This window comes from Asterias rubens, chromosome 19 (assembly GCF_902459465.1).
Source record: "Asterias rubens chromosome 19, eAstRub1.3, whole genome shotgun sequence".
Classification (NCBI taxonomy): Eukaryota; Metazoa; Echinodermata; class Asteroidea; order Forcipulatida; family Asteriidae; genus Asterias; species Asterias rubens.
This window is the reverse complement of record NC_047080.1, coordinates 8,795,825-8,812,683: the sequence shown is the minus strand read 5'-3', so window position 1 is coordinate 8,812,683 and position 16,859 is coordinate 8,795,825. Positions and strand designations below refer to the sequence as shown.

The 16,859-nt window shown below is 39.4% G+C and overlaps 1 protein-coding gene across 1 annotated transcript; it reads right to left on the bottom strand.

Annotated features, from left to right (window-relative positions):
• Positions 1 to 1,206: 1,206 nt before the first annotated feature.
• On the bottom strand, positions 1,207 to 16,752 carry LOC117303424. Its single transcript, XM_033787615.1, has 12 exons — positions 16,647 to 16,752; positions 14,346 to 15,712; positions 13,676 to 13,872; positions 12,867 to 13,101; positions 11,463 to 11,563; positions 10,166 to 10,295; positions 8,133 to 8,347; positions 7,116 to 7,363; positions 6,089 to 6,333; positions 4,518 to 4,720; positions 3,917 to 4,100; positions 1,207 to 3,397 (listed from the first exon to the last, which is right to left on the bottom strand). Exons 2-12 carry the CDS (start codon positions 15,678 to 15,680, stop codon positions 3,212 to 3,214), a joined length of 3,279 nt encoding a protein of 1,092 aa, XP_033643506.1. The 5' UTR covers positions 15,681 to 15,712; positions 16,647 to 16,752; the 3' UTR covers positions 1,207 to 3,211.
• Positions 16,753 to 16,859: the final 107 nt, after the last annotated feature.

Sequence of the window (16,859 nt, the reverse complement as noted above, 5' to 3'; positions counted from 1 at the left end):
TCTGCTTACCGTAAGCACAGAATCGGCGCTTACGGAAGCAGGGAATTCTGTGCTTACGGCAAGCGTATTTCACGGGTTAGCGGCGAATTTAGGCTTCTGCGTGCGTGCGTACTTCACGTTATTAGGCATTCTACGCTTACAAGGCTAAGGAAATTCTAAGGCATCTAAGGAAAGCTCATGTCACTGTGCACGTTTATCCAATGGAATCACTCGATTTGACTTTGAGAAGCTGGGACCTGTCTTTGTCCTTGCGGATAAAGACAGGCGCCCAGTCTATCTAAATCTCTTTGTTCGAAAGAAGTGATTTATCTGTTAGCTGCTGTTATTCAAAGCACTGTGAAATTTTGTTTGTTTATAACAAGATAATAATAACAATACTTGAGTCTTATAGCCTATAGTGCTTGATGGACATATCAAAGCGCTCAGTATGTTTTCCTGTAAGGTATGCGCAGCTACGTTTTGAAGTATGAGACCTATTCTTTTACATAGCACCATGTAACGAGTTACAAGATGCTGTTTCATAATATGTTGCCGATCAAACCAGGAACACTGAGGTGAAACCCTATAATATTAGTGCACTGGCTTCTTTTACGTGCATAACACAACACACAGGACCTACAGCTTTACGTTCCGTCTGAAGGACGCGGCAATAATGGTAAAGTGTCTTGATTAGGAACGTTACAGAATTGGTAAGAAACAAAAATCGTGATGATCACAGATTTACATGAAACTTACACGGTCTAATGGTGATGATAGTAGAAAACATCCCTTGAAATATTTATGTCTGAAATTTCATATTTGATGAGAAACAAATAATATAATTTCGCAGTTGGAGTTTATCGCTCAGTGGGCGTTTTATTCATTTTTGTTTCGGCATTGATGCAATGCAAAATTTGTATTCGGTTTTTCACTATTCTCTCATGACCCAGATGGCCGATCGATCTTGAATTTGTACATGTTTGTCAGTTAATGTATATGGTGGATTACTTAAAGTGCTCACACTGCCAGCAACTTTTTTTGCCAATTCTGTAGTGTTCCTTTAAGGAGACAAGTGCCACGACTGGGACTTGAACCCACACTCTGTCGATCAAAAACACCAGAACTTGAGGTGTTCTTATCCGCTCGGCCACGACACTTCAATGCTTTGAACTTGGCAACGTGTATGTGACTGGTCACCTGATTAGTCTCATGATCTGATCAGGTGACTTCAACAAATACTTCATGAATTATTTATGCACAACCAATAAGACAAGACAATCATGACTTCAGTTTTAAAACAACATTTTAACATTTATGTAGCCAAATTATATTTTACATAATATTTACATTTCGACTTGGTATATTTCTCTGTAAATGTAAAAACATTATATTATTTACAATATTATGCAACTTTTGTGCAATATTTTTTAGCGTATTCTTGGGAATAATAAGTTTGGTTATTTGGTGTAAGTCACTTGCAAAGACTTTTTCAAAACTTTTAAATTTCAATACTTTAAATGAAAATAGGAATACAACATAATAAACATCAAAGATGTTATCTTAAATAACAAGTGAGTTTTTTGTCCTCTCTTTCCCCTTTGGTATCAGATTTGAACATTTTATGTTGCAAAATATATTGTCAAAATATATTTTAAAAAGACTTCTGTGAAAATATAACTTCATTTGAAAAACTCAAACAGAAACACAGTTCATTTTTTTTAAATTGGACAAAATATTCTGGAAGCTTCTTTTTAACAAAATAATACTTTTCCGGGTTATATTTGAGCCTGACTACAATAAGGTTAAACTGTCTTTGAATACTTTTTCACTGATGAATCTATTCATTGGTTTTCTCCAAGTAGATTTACTTGAATCAAAAATCATTTCAGCGAAGAAGAAACGTTTCATAACAAGCCAATTAATTCCCCAACCCTCAAGGATAAACATTTATCAACAGATGGATCAACAAGTTCCGGAGTTAATGATGTTCAACTTTATTGTTTTCCTTAACCTTTCTCGTTGACTACTAATTGTCAATCACAAATTTTATCATCGCGTGACACCAATAATGGAATTCAACATAAATTTAGGAAGTGTACTTACATGGTATCCATGCATTACCGGCCATGTATGTTCTGGAGTGCCTACAGGTATTACTTGCCATACAACCTTGAACACTATTGCATCAATTATGGTGGGCGTGGCATGTGGGTGTGGCCTTCATGGTTTCCACTAGTCTGGTATACATGCAGTCTTTTTGAATCTTGCTGGGCGGGGTTGACGTTACGATGGCAGTTATGCAATGATTTTACTTCAAACCGTGCCGGTTGTGGTAGTGATCAGAGCACATGAGGAAGGCATGAGTTTGGCCATCACATCAATTAACGGTGGGCGTGGCATGTGGGTGTGGCCTTCATGGTTTCCATTAGTCTGGCATGCTGCATGTAGAAATCCATTGCAGGAGTAATGTTTCAATCTTGCAGGGCGGGATTGAAGTTACGATGGCAGTTATGCAGTGATTTTACTTCAAACTGGGCGTGGGAGCAGTGGTGATCAGAGCACATGAGGAAGGCGTGAGTTTCGCCATCGCATCATTTAATGGTGGGCGTGGCATGTGGATGTGGCCAGCATGGTTTTCACTAGTCTGGTATACATGCAGTCTTTTTTAATCTTGCTGGGCGGGGTTGACGTTACGATGGCAGTTATGCAATGATTTTACTTCAAACCGTGCCGGTTGTGGTAGTGATCAGAGCACATGAGGAAGGCATGAGTTTGGCCATCACATCAATTAAAGGTGGGCGTGGCATGTGGGTGTGGCCTTCATGGTTTCCATTAGTCTGGCATGCTGCATGTAGAAGCCCATTGCAAGAGTACTTTTTGATATCTTGCTGGGCGGGGTTGAAGTTACGATGGCAGTTATGCAGTGATTTTACTTCCAACCTCGCTGGGCTTAGTAGTGATTAGAGCACATGAGGAAGGCGTGAGTTTGGCCATCACATCAATTATGGTGGGCGTGGCATGTGGGTGTGGCCAGCATGGTTTTCACTAGTCCGGTATACATGTATAAATCCATTGCAGGAGTACTTTTGTAATCTTGCTCGGTGGGGTTGAAGTTATGATGGCAGTTATGCAGTGATTTTACTTTAAACTGGGCATGGGCGTGGTAGTGATCAGGCGTGGGTTCCAAGAGGAATTTACGTCAAAGATGACAGACTGTAGAAACAAGGATGGATTACTTCAGGCCAACGCCCATACTGAATGACCTCCAGCCCATAGATGTGTCTATGTTGGACTGGTTTTTGTTTAGAGCCCCACCCCGGATGGCATAGGGGCGGGGTGGGGGCTGAGGGGCGAGCTTAGGTGCGTCGGTCCAAAGAGTTTGCCTGTCGTGAAGAAGACTCTTAACATGGTTGGAGACCTGTAGGATGGAAATTAGAAACAATCAAATTTAAATGTGTACAACCTTAAACCTCTATTTCTGAAAACAACTACTGAACCTTTTGATATTAAAAAAAAGAAAATGAAAGGTGCTGCTGAATTTTAAAAAAGAGCTACAAGATTGTGTCAGATGGGAAGCTTCATGAAACTTGAAATAGACTTTACACAATTTAGCGCAACTTTTATGAGACAATTTTATGTGACAATATTTAAAAATAAAGTTAATTTGATAATCGGGAATAAAATCTAACACACCTAACTTTCGTTTCTCAATCATAGTAATGTTGTTTATTATAAGTGACTGAATCACAACTTACTGATTTGTGCAATTCACAATCATAGACGCTATATGTTTGTATGAGAGAGATTGGTTGTGGCTAGCTCGGTGTTTATATCCCCTTGTTGGAGTTTTAGTTCCCTTAATGGGAAGATCATCTAAACAATCAAACAAACAAACAAACAAACAAAAACACCCCAAAACACCTACAAAGATTTTTACCTTTTTCTTCTTCTTGGCCAGTACAGTATTGAAGCCTATCTCATTCATACATTCCTTAAGGTCTGGCATTACAGAACCAGAGGGAGTAGCAGCTGCTGATGCAAAACTAACATGTTTAGCTCCAGCCTGACTAGTGGCTTGTGGTGATGTATTATTTGGCTGTGCCTCCTTGTTTGTTGCATCCCTGTGGAAACAAGATTTCAAAAAGTAAATAAGGCTGAGCTGCAAACAAGTCATTCAGGATATGATTACACTAAACTTTTACAAATGTAACAACCAACTTTTTCCAGACGTGAGCAGAACATGTTACTTCAAATGATAAACTGTTTCACATATTTTTGCTGAGGAAAAAAAAAAAAACCTTTAAAAAAAAACACTTTTCGCACTCAACGTGTCATACAAAATAACTATTGTCTATTGTAAGAATGCTTTTAAAAATAGGAGTAAATGTTACACAAAAGTTTTATACAATTTCATAACCTCATCAAATTAATGAATGAAATTTCAATGAAAAATTTTCATTACTAAAAAGTTACCTTATTGCAACACAAATCAACAAACCCCCTGCTTAGTGATGCCACACAAATGAAATGTGTCTTACCCATTTAAGGCTGGAAGACGGACTGGGGAGGCAGTCACCACAGCATTCTCTACTTCAGCTTTGGCTGCACGGCCAGACTTACTCCTCATTATATCCGTGATGGATTTACCAGGGAAGAGGCGAGGCATGAGTGTAAGGATCTCCTCATTGTTTGGCTCGAGATGGAGGGTCACCAGAAGATCATGTCTGGCACCAGCTTGGTTCTGCAACAGTAAAGTACCAAAACAAACTGAGACTTTAATCTGGGCTGGGTTTTTTATCTCTCATCAGTTGAGTACATTAAGTTTGACTGTCATTTAGATTGGTTTTATCAACTTTGTAAATTAGGAGGTTCATGAAAGATCTACTTAAAAAAAAACAAGATGAAAAACCTCTTAAAATCACTTAAGCTTGAAGTAAAATTCAAAACCCACATTTAATTCCATAATTTATGGACATTTTCAAACAATACATTGTATGGCCAAAAGATTAATTTATGAAGAAGCCATAAAAGCATTTTTGACCAGGCAGATTATTAAATGAGTATTACATTGCCCTTGGGTATTATTTTGTAATGTTAAAAGGAGGGAAGCCATTTATGACCTCCTTGTTAATAAGGTTTATTGATGGTTTCCTTGCCCCCCAAAACCATATAAATCTCCCACACAACCATCACAATTCAAGCCATTGTTGTCTTGTTGGCTTTAAAGACACTGGACACTATTGGTAATTATCAAGTACCAGTCTTCTCACTTTGTGTATCTCAACACATACATAAACAAACAAACCTGTAAAAATTTGAGATCAATCGGTCGTCGAAGTTGTAAGATAATAATGAAAGAAAAAAACACCCTTGTCACACGAAGTTGTGTGCGTTTAGATAGTTGATTCCGAGACCTCAAATTCTAAATCTGAGGTCTCAAAATCAAATTCAAGGAAAATTACTTCTTTCTCAAAAACTATGGCACTTCAGAGGGAGCCGTTTCTCACAATGTTGTATACCATCAACCTCTCCCCATTACTGGTCACCAAGAAAGGTTTTTATGCTAATAATTATTTTGAGTTATTACCAATAGTGTCCACTGCCTTTAAAATAACTCTCCCCAAAAAATGGAATTGCTTCTTTCACATTCAACTTTATCTGAAGCAACAATTTTATTGCTCAGCTGAATGCTAAATTCTGCTCTCGCGATCAACACTCCCGCTTACTATTGTTCTAGCGCTGAATTTCTGCGCTTACTGTGTAAGCGGAGAATGCCTAGTAACATGGAGTACACACGCGCACAAGCAAAATTTCCCTGCTAACCTTTGAAATACGCTTGAGCGTGTAATTCCCTGCTTTTGTAAGTGTTGATTCTTTGCTTGCTGTAAGCAGAGCCATGAAATTGGGCGCCAAGCTGTTAAGCAGAATCAACTGCTTGGCAAATTTAAATTTCATTGCTAAGCAAAAAAAATGAGTGGGGCACCAGATGCAATAGTGGAAACTTTATAGACTGTTGGCTGGTAACCAGTTTCTGCTAAGCAAGATTTGTCTGTGCTTATTAAGCTTTCATGCTTACAAGCTTTATGAAATTGGGCCCAGGTGTCCTTACCTCCAGCATAAAGCGCACTTTAGAGCGGTAGATGAAGTACGACCCTACACGAGGGTTGTGCTGAATGGCTACAGTAAACCGTGCTTCGGCCTCTTTGTAGCTGTGTTCCTCATAGTCCATCAGACCAAACTCGCTGTGGATGGATGCAATCCGAGACCGAATGGTCCAGTCTGCATGATCCAACTCCAGGGCTTGGTGGTAGTCAGCCAGGGCAAAGTGAAGCTCGTTCAAACGAAAGAAGCAATCTTTGTGGATGACAAAAGATATAAAACCTTTTAAAAAAACCATTATGACTGGACAAGTCAATGGACAGGGTTATCCCTTCACACTCCATTAGGGTGTAGGCTTGTGTATCATCCACTAGGAGCCTGGCCTGTAGAGCAGAATGCACTACCTTCCCCAACTTTTCAAAAAGCAATTATGAATATTATTTGGTTTTAACCATACACTGTCATATGTAAGCACTGTATACTTCCCCCCCCCCCCGAGTTCTGTGAAAATTATCACATGCATATTACTCAGGTGTGAATCGAACCCACAACCTTTACCAATCTAGAGCAGATGTCTTACCACTTAGACTACAAAGATTACCCAAAGCTAGTGGAGTAGTTTGAATCCTACATATTATCTTTTTTTTATTTCATTATTTTTTAAAGCAATTATGGCTAAGTGCCTTGCTTCAAACATCCACTCTGCTGCTGACAATGGGTGCGTTCGATTAGCTTCCCTGTGTCGACCCCGCGGTGCTCACTGGAGTGAGCCCCTGACGAGAGCTTATCGAACAATCACTCACCCTCTTGTGGGAACGTCATGCACCTGGGGCCAGCCCCCAAGTGACCCTCTCTACAAGCAGGGTACTTGGGGCTGACCCGGGTGAGCCCCCGGAATGACGTCAAAGCTATTCAAACATACCAGGGGTAGACCAGGGTCAACCCAGGGAAGCTAATCGAACGCACCCAACACCAGAGCTTGGAATTGCTTGGTCACAACACGCCACAACTCACCCCTTTATAGAACCCTCACATACCTCCTCTGTTGACATACAGCCCTTTCTCTCTCTTCTCCCCCTTGATGGCCTTATTCAGGAGGATGATTGCCTCTTCAAAGTATGCACCCAGGAAGCACTCCACAGCAAAGTCGTTATAGGTGAGCAGTAGTTGCCGCTGTGCCTCCATGTAGATGCGGTTCTGCTCGTTGTGGTCGGTTTTATCAAGAGCCAATAGGAAATCATCGATAGCTGCATTGTAATCATGGAGTCGGCGATGAAGGGCACCCCTGTGTTAAAGAAAAACGATTCATACACATTTAAAGCCATTGGACACTTTTGGTAAACAGTATTGTCCAAAGGCCCACACTTCGTGTATCACAATTTATATATAAAATAACAAACCTGTAAAAATTTAGGCTCATTCGGTCATCCGAGTCGGGAGAAAACAACGGGAAAACCCACCTTTGTTTCCGCACGTTTCGCCGTGTCATGACATACGTTTAAAATAAATCCGTAATTCTCGATAACGACAATTGATAATTGTTTTAGTGTTTTCTCAAAAAGCAAAGCATTTCATGGAACATTATTTCAAGTGAAGTCTTTCACCATGACCTTCTGTAAACCCTGTAAGTTATTTGTAAATCTTTGAACTTTTTGGGTTTTTTTTGTTCCGAAAGTGTATAATGGCTTTAAAGGCACTGGACACCAATGGTAATTGTCAAAGACCAGTATTCTCGAATTGGTCGTCGAAGTTGCAAGAGAATAATGGAAGAAAAAACACCCTTGTCACACAAGTTGTTTGCTCTCAGATGCATGAATTCGAGACCTCAGCTGAGATCTCATATTCAATTCAAATATTTTAGTGAGAAATTACTTCTTTCTCAAAAACTACATTACTTCAGAGGGAGTCGTTTCTCTCAATGTTTTATACTATCAACAGCTCTCCATTGCTCATTACAAAGTAAGTTTTTATTCTAACAACCATTTTGAGTAAATACCAATAGTGTCCAGTGCCTTTTAAATCTTTGATTTAATAATGGTGTGTAATAAATTCACCTTAAGAGATGATAGTCAGCTACTGCTGGGTTAGTCTCCACCGCAGCAGTGATCTTATTCATGGCTTCCTTGAGCTTGCCCTGTAGCTGCAAGCGCACAGCATGATCACGGCTTTCAACTGCCTTGGCTTCTAGGGCAGCCATGAGGTTCTGAGCCTCTTCCCTGTCTGGGTCCAAGGCAATGGCATCCTTTAAGTCATAGTAGCAGAGGGACGTCTGGGGAAGGAACGGGGTGTAATAAAATAAATAATAGTATTAATTTTGTTTGTTTTTACCCACAAACCGATGTGTGTAAACACGGTATACTCAGTACTTTGCCGAGTCTTGTGAAAACAATATTACAGGCATATTACTTGGGTGGGATTCAAACCCACGACCCTTGCAATTCTACAGCAGTGTCTTACCAACAACTGTTCAAATCTACATGCCTGTAATATTTTTTTTCACAGGACTCAGGAAAGTACTGAGTATACAGTGCTAACACACATCGGTGTATGGGTAAAAAAAAAAAATAATTAATATTCTTTATCCCCGACGCAAATTTAACATCTATTAGAAATAATAATGTTGAACATTTTTAGTGCGCCAAGTCTGTCAAGTATGACACTCCTGGCACAAAAAACAAGAACTCTGCTAATACACAATGACACAAGACAACCAAAAGTTTGAAGGCTATGGTTTCCGAAATAGATATGTGTTGAGATGAGTTTTGGATTTGGAACAAGTATCTGCTTTTCTGAGTTGAAGTAGGACGCTATTCCAAAGAGATGGCCCGGCGTGTGAAAAACAGCGATCAGTGTGGAACATGAAGATTACATTCAGAGCTCATCTCAGTTAACAAGTTAACAAAAACCAACCATAATTGCTTCTCTTCACCAAGGAGTATAAATGGGAGCTTGAGAGGGTTGAGACAGTTTTTGATGTTGGATTAACCGCTTAGTGCTAATTTAAACAGCTTATGGTTGTATGCTACCCATGGAATGGAGAAACATAGAGGAATGGTCTAACAGTAAGCCTGGTGAATAGGGATAATGTTGTAAAGCATGGTCTAGCTGTTAGGATAAGCACACTATAAGAACCAATTATCGTTACAAATTTTCCAAGGCAAACTGGAGCCAACCAAATGCTCTGCATTACAAAGCATAATACGTCGGATGATCCTGGGGTTTTTTCAGTTCAACATCTTTGTCCCAAAATTGAATGACGTTCAAATGTTGAGTTTGAGTCACACAAACATCTTTCAATCCTGCTAGTACCATCCGCAAAACAGAAGAAATAAATCTTTTCTCACTGTCTTGTTCTTGTTTAGGTGATTTAAAACTGGTTTCTCATTTTGGTTCTACTAGAACCATAGAGTTATATATAGAACTAGAGGGCGCACTGGTGATGCTTCTTGCACAAACGCGACGGGACCGCAAGATGACAAGCGCGCCATTCTGTACGCGCGTAAAATATGAAATTCACGTTTGAGTTTTTTTTTATTGAATGCTCACGCGATGCTGTTTGTTCAACTTACAAAATGGGCACACAAACACACGCTGTGAGATAGCTGTTTTGTCAACTTAGAAAATGGCCGCCTGCGCACATACCGGGGCGCGTATATAGGGCAGTGCGCCCCCTAGTTCCAATATATAACTCTATGACTAGAACTCTAAATCTAGTCTCTTTTCTTTTTTACTCTGGTCTTGTAAATAAAATCTTAGTCCTGGGCCCAATTTCATAGAGCTGCTAAGCAAAGAAATTTGCTTAGCATGAAATTTCTTCCTTGATAAAAACAGGATTACCAACCAAATTTCCATTTGTTGCATATTGCGTGTTACTGGTATTCAGCTGTTGTTTGCTTATCCTGAAAATCATGTGGAAATTTGGTTGGTAATCCTGTTTTTATCAAGGAAGAAATTTCATGCTAAGCAAATTTTTGTGCTTAGCAGCTCTATGAAATTGGGCCCTGCAGGCTTGTGGATTTCCAACCCCCCCCCCCAAACTTTTAGCCCTGCATAAGATGTAAATAAAATTTGAGCATTTTGGACTTACATTTCTGAAGAGTTCATGCAGACGAGCCCGCATGATATACAAGTCAGGATTGTGCTGCTCGACTTCTAGCCGCTTGTTCACCAAGGCTAGGCACTCTCCATGCCTCTGCAGCGCTGCTAGACATGCCACACTGTTATAAAAAAAATTCCCAAGCAAGGATTAGAAAGTTTCGGTTTTGCAGCATCCAAACCAAAAAAAACCTGGTGCTTACGCTGTGTTGAGCTTGTCACTGTTCATATTATATTCAGGCCTGGAATTTCATCTTTGAACATGCTGAAAAGGGCAAGGCCATTTTCATTTTGCAAAGGGTACCTCCATTGGAAAATCTTAAAGATGCTATGTCAGATTTTTGGCCGATTTGACCCAAATATTTTGATTTAAAATTCAATAGGTATTTTGATGGGGTCGAGAAAGTTACAAGCTTTCATTTGAGCCATTGCTCGAAAAGTCCGCCAATTATTAGTAGCAGTGCTCAAAATTTGTTTTTGTCGGGATCCCGACAATATATCACGTGACCAATTCTTATGTGTTTTATAAGAAGCGTTTTAAATTTTTGTCATGGTTCCTGACCATTACAAGTAAAAGTTAAACTGTTTTTCGTAAGGAGCGGGTGATATTCTTTGAAATACCATTCACTAAAAAAAAATCTATTTTTTAATGTTTTGGGCCAAAAATCTGACATCTTTAAAGGCATCGGGAAACTTTTGAAAGACTCCAAGGCCAAGACCAGAGGCCACGGAGGCCATGGCCTGGGTGGACTGTGTGTAACTCCAGGCCTACATACTACTCAATGGCTAACGCTATTTAGAAAAACCCTGAGCAGAAGATTTTCAAGACTTTATAGCTTACAACAGCAGTCTCAGAATTACTTTTTCAGCAAACAACGGACAATATTGTCTAGTTAAAAACAATGTTGTATTTGTCACAATATATTGATATTTTAAAACCCATCATCGACTTCAATATTGGATCGTGAAGATGTTATCCTGAAAACATCCAGCGCTAATTTATTTTTTTTTATGTTTAGTTATCCAACAGCTACTTGACATCTGTTTAATTTGTTACCTTGTACACAAACAATAATAATCTAATAAATACTGAGTAATGGCCGTTTTATTTAATTTGTTACATTTTTTTACAAAAACAAATAAACTAATAAGAAACTTTCATGTCATCCCACCACAGCAAAAAAACTGAAGGCACAACAAAAGAATTGGACCAAACCGGTTTAATCAGGTCAAAACCGGACTAAACTAGCTGGTTCCCACTGTTACATACAGCAGGGTTTGTTACTTGCCTTCTTGTATGGTAACCAATCACCTCTGGTCTCATCTCTGAGGCCCTTGAGAAAGATTCCAGTGCCTCTGCAAACAGACACTGGTCAAATAATGTCTGCCCCTGTAAAGCGGAAATTAAACATTTACACATTATGATCAATAAGTTTATTTTTTTGTTGACTTCTTCTCACAGAGCTGTGCTATTCTTTCAGACCATAGTTTTGGTAATATCATAGAGCTATATATATTGACTAGAGCGCTAACACCCCGTTATACACGCACTAAGGTTTTGAAGCCGTGTGGGCGCATCCATGTTTATGTACAAACCAATACAAAAGCTTGAAATTTTGTACGGCAATTGTATGGCTATTTGCATGATAGTGCGTTTGTTCTTTTTTATGTGTCATCGAAGCAAAAATAGCAGCAAATGTGAACGCACAATCTGCTGATCAGCGTACAAACTGCGAGCGTCATGTGCGTCATGTTTAAAAGGCGCGTATACTTTTTTAGTACGTCAATCAAGTCGAAGTTACGGTTTTCGTAGCGCAGACGTACGCGAGTGGACAGTCGCATACGTAAGCACACACATCACACAACACATCAAACATGTCTGCGCCCAGGGTGGCTTCAAAACGCAGAGCAAGTTAGCGCTCTAGTCAATATATATATAGCATTATGGGTAATATTAATTATATCGACTCTTATATATAGAGCACAACTCCAAAGAATTGTCATTGCGCTTAAAACATTACCCATGGTCACTTAGTCATATATTTCATTCCTTAAACCATTTCAGCTCCCTGGGGAGACGGAGTATACAGCCTGTGCTGTCAAGTATGTAGCGCACTAAGCTATATAATCACAAGAACCATTTCTGCCTTTGCAGGTACCTATTCACCTCTCGGTGATGAGAAGCAATTACAGTTACATGTAAAAGTCTTGCTCAAGGACACAAGTGTCATGGCCGGGATTCGAACCCACACCCTATTGACTCAGCAAACAGAACTTGAGTCAAATGCACTAAACGGCTTGGCCATGACATGACATGCCGTACTCATTTGATAAATCTCCAGGGGTGGATTTCACATCTGTCCTTACTCTATGATTTCACTAAGAGTTAAGACTATTCTTATCTTGAGTTAGGACGAGTTACTCGTCCTTACTAAGGACTAGCCATACGAATATCTCCTAGGACTGATAAGTATTTTGTTCTTTTAAGGGCAAAACAGTTTTTCTTTAGGAAAGGGCACTGCTATGAGGAAAACATTGGAACATTTCAAGGGGCACCGAGGCAATGACCAGGGGCATGGAGACAAGGTCCAACATAAAGCATCAGGCCTAAACTGCTGATTATAAACACAATTTTCAGGGTTTCTTTACAATTACAACTGCCAAGTTCTAAAAGGAATAAATAAAAAATTTACCTGAAAATAGTAGACAAATGCCAAACGAATGTAGAAGGCGTCGTTGTTTGGGTCCAACACGCACGCCTTCTTCATATTCAAAATGGCCGACTGAAAGTCACACATCTGTAGGTAGGCTTCACCACGCATTAGGTAGTATCTGACTTCCTTGGGACAGAGGTTGATGGCTTTATCAAAGCACACTATGGCTTGACTATTCTCCAGATTGGATAGGAGGACGCATCCTTTGTCAAAGCTATGATGGAGATGTAACAGAGCATATGATGAGAATGCAGGACATATAATTTCATATTTTTATCTTTTGTCTGATGCCTTTTGTCTATCTTATTTTTTACTTATTGCTAGTTTAATTTTTAAGAATAGTATTGTAAATTGCTTGGATCACCTTTTTTCTAATTTATTTGTATATTTGTAAAGCGCCAGGAGCATGCACTGGAAATGTGTGCTTTAAAATTAAAGTTTATTATTTAATATTATCATTATTATTATTATTATTATTATTAATAAAAAGCTGATTTATGAGAGCAATACTTGTATCTCAATGTAGCAAAAAATGTATGCATCATAGAAGTTGTAATACTGCTTTAAAAACATTCAGTCAATTTTAATTACTAAGCAATCTTAACAGACTTCACAGCAAAAAGATTGAATTCATATTTGATTTACTGCATTTTATATAAAACTATGCTCAAGTTTTTAAAACTCTTTAGTTATATTAGTATTGCAAATCAGCTTTGGAAAATGCACTAGATCTCAGGAAGGCATCAACATGTGGAGGGTTTAGAATAAAACATGAATAATTTTCTTACTGTTCTCTGGCCTTGCTTCCCACAACCTCTTCCATGCTGCGTCTTTTGTCGAGTCGAGGCTGACCGAAAATTCCAAAAAGATTCTCTCTTCGAGCCGCGTCACTTTCTGCTCTCTCTTTCCTCTTCTGTTTGGCCTCCTCAATCTTCTCCTCGCTGACTGCTGTAGGGAACAAGTCATCTTCGTCTTCCCCTTGTTGCTTAAATTAAAAAGAACATTATTATTATTGTTATTATTATTATTATTATTATTATGATGATTAGTTGTTTATTTCCTACAAATAAAAACGTAAGGAGCATACAGTTTGGAAATCGAGAGGTTGGATTAAATTGCACTGTAGAATCATACATTAACAAGATGTTATAAAGAATGGAGTTAAAGATTACCAGACATAACCAGACAAAAATGAATCAAGGAAGTGGACAAAAACAAGAATTATTACGATTTGAAACTTTGCATGGTGAAAATATGCTATAGTTCTAAAGGTTCAAATGCGGTACCGCTTTTCTGTCATTTTGGTTGATTTTAAGCTTTTGTATGCAACAATCCAAAACGATAGGCCTAAATGCACACACGTTATCCATTTTTCATAGGGGGGAGGGGGCTACTTGTACACTTGATCTTTACATATTCCATCCTGTTAGAGTTTTATCCATAAAGAATTTGACTTACTTCTTTTGTTTCAACATCTTTGATTGCCAACTTTTCATCTGCTTCTGTCCCTTTCTCTGGCGCAGTCTCTGTATCACTCTCTTCTTCTGAACTTGTACCCTCATCCTCTTCTTCTACTCCCAACTCCTTAGCACTCATCCTTCCAGTCAGGTCATCAGCAAAGGTCACACTCTTGACACTTTCCCCCCTACTGAAGGTCTTCCGGTCCTGCCTCACCCCGGAGTCCCCCCTGACCGAATACAACGGCGTCTGTGTGTACTCATAATCAGGGGAGGTGAAGTCTTTCATCTCATCATAACCAAACTCTGTGCTCACGGTGGCATGCGTTAGCGGTCTCTCCTGCAGCTGTTGGCTTGGGGGATGTGGGGTGGTGAATCGAGACGGAAGGTCCCCCTTAGTGGCGATCGATATACCGGTCTCGGGCGTTCCCGGTTTGCTTGGGGTTGTGTTGCTTGTTTGTCTTGCGTTGCTCACACTGCTGTATCTTCGGTCCACTGATACTGTGGAGTCTGTTCGTGCTGGTGGGGTAGGCTCTGTTTTAGAGGATATGTTGCTGTCTTCTCTCACCATCTCTTCATTCTCAGCGACTGAGACTTCTGGAGACATGACTGCATTGATGTTGCTACTTGAAGGTGTGTCAGCAACTTCCCCAGGAGTCTGCTCGTGGGCTGTTTCATCAGGCAAGACATGCTGGGCTTCATTTAGAACACTCTCAACTTCAGTTTTTGGGGCTATAGACTCATCAACGACATCCACTTCAACGTTCGATGTAACCATCAAAGTTTTTACATCTTTTTCATTTAGCGATTCTAAGGTTGTTTTACTATCAGGCGGAGAAATCTCAGTGAGTTGTTTTGACTCTCCATTTGAGCTGCTGGCTGACTCCGGTTTGGTTTCACCCCTTTCTGCTTTCTCATCTTCTCTGCTTTCCCCTGGGCTGTTTGCTATTAATGCTGACGAATCTTGATTCGTACTCTTTAATTCCTCTGAAAGGATATTTTGTTGTTCTTCTTTCTCTGGAGGCGGAATGTTACCGACACTGTCTTTTGTTGGAACCAAATCTAAGGAAGAAGATGTTGTAGTTTCATCCTCTTTAACATCAGAATCTGTAACTAAATCTTTACTAGAGTCTTTATTGTGGCTGGTTGATGAGGCTAATGCCAAGGTTTCATCTTGTGTAGTGTCAATGTTACTAGTCAGAGCAGCTTCTGGACTAGTCTCTTTTCCAGTCATTTCTGGGGTAGTCTCTGACTCTATCCCAGTCACATTTTGACTAGTCTCCATCTCAGTTGCTTCTTCTTTGCCTCCTGATGTGTTTTCTCTTTCTTCATCCATTATTAAGGCGGCATCCTCGGAAGTATGGCACACTGTGGATGTTGGGTCAAAATAATTTGTTTAAAAAGGTTCACAATAATTCACGAAAAACTACTTAACTAGGCCTATTTTATATGAAATCGAACTCGGGAGGTTAACACAAGTTCTCAATTGAGCTACAATCCCAGTCATGAGAATTGTGTATGATTGGTGCATCTAGTCAAGAAGGGGTGTCAAGGGACATTGGGGTACGTAGTGTTTTATTTCATTTTGCAGAACACCCCAACCAAAGTAAACCCAAGTACAGCGTTTATATCAGAAATTCTTAGATTGAACTTAAATAAAGTTCCTTTCTCAATGAAGAAGCAATGCCAATGTATGCATGTTTAAAGTTAAATGCATATTTATTTTTATTTTTTTAAGCTAAGAAATTTCAACTACCAAAAGTATGACTTGTTTTAAAATGTTAAATTCACATTTACAAAATACAACAAGCAAGGCAAGGCCCCAAAAAATAAAATAAAATAAGGTAATTTCTTCTTAAATTGAGGGCGCTTTTCCCATTTCCAAGTTCCAAGATGTGAATATAACATGCCCTTTTTTGCCCCTGTTTGTGTTTACACTTTCGTCCCGTTTTTAGTTTACCATCTGCTGAGCAGCTTATCTCTGCATTTGCTTTTCTTAAGTAATTTTTTCGAGTTGGCTGTTTTGCCATATCATGGCAAGGCTTAGCCCCCCTTGTGTGGCCAAACCAGCTAGCCTTGGCCACACAAGTGGGCTAGGCAAGGCCGCGCGCGGAAAGTTGGTTAGACTGCGACGACTACACAATCAAACGGCAAACCGGCAATCGCAAGGGCAAGAAGAATAAAAAATATTTTGATAAACCTACTATTTTTAGTAAGTACAACAAAAACAATACCATACAAATACATGTCCTAAGAAATGAAGGGTAAGCTCTTAATGGAACATTTTTGCTGTTAAACTTACATAGCTTTTGCAAAACTCCTTTCTTGTACTCCTTTTTACGGCATTCGTTTGTATCGTAAGACGACTGAAGAATTTAATGATGTACGGAAGTCGCCATGTTTATCATTCCCCGGGCAACAATGGATCGCGCCCTCTGTCGTCTATCGTTTATTATCTGTAGCTATATCGTTTGCGTTCATCGCGTTCGTCCGCACGTTTTCCATGAAAAATAAT

Bases quoted from the DNA above. Each gene is read 5' to 3' on its own strand.
- LOC117303424 (XM_033787615.1), bottom strand. From the start codon at position 15,680: ATGGATGAAGAAAGAGAAAACACATCAGGAGGCAAAGAAGAAGCAACT. The intron at 10,296-11,462 runs GCAAGTAACAAA...TTTTTATAACAG, and splicing joins ATTGGTTACCATACAAGAAG to TGTGGCATGTCTAGCAGCGC. The intron at 8,348-10,165 runs GTAAGTCCAAAA...TTCCTTCCCCAG, and splicing joins TGCATGAACTCTTCAGAAAT to ACGTCCCTCTGCTACTATGA.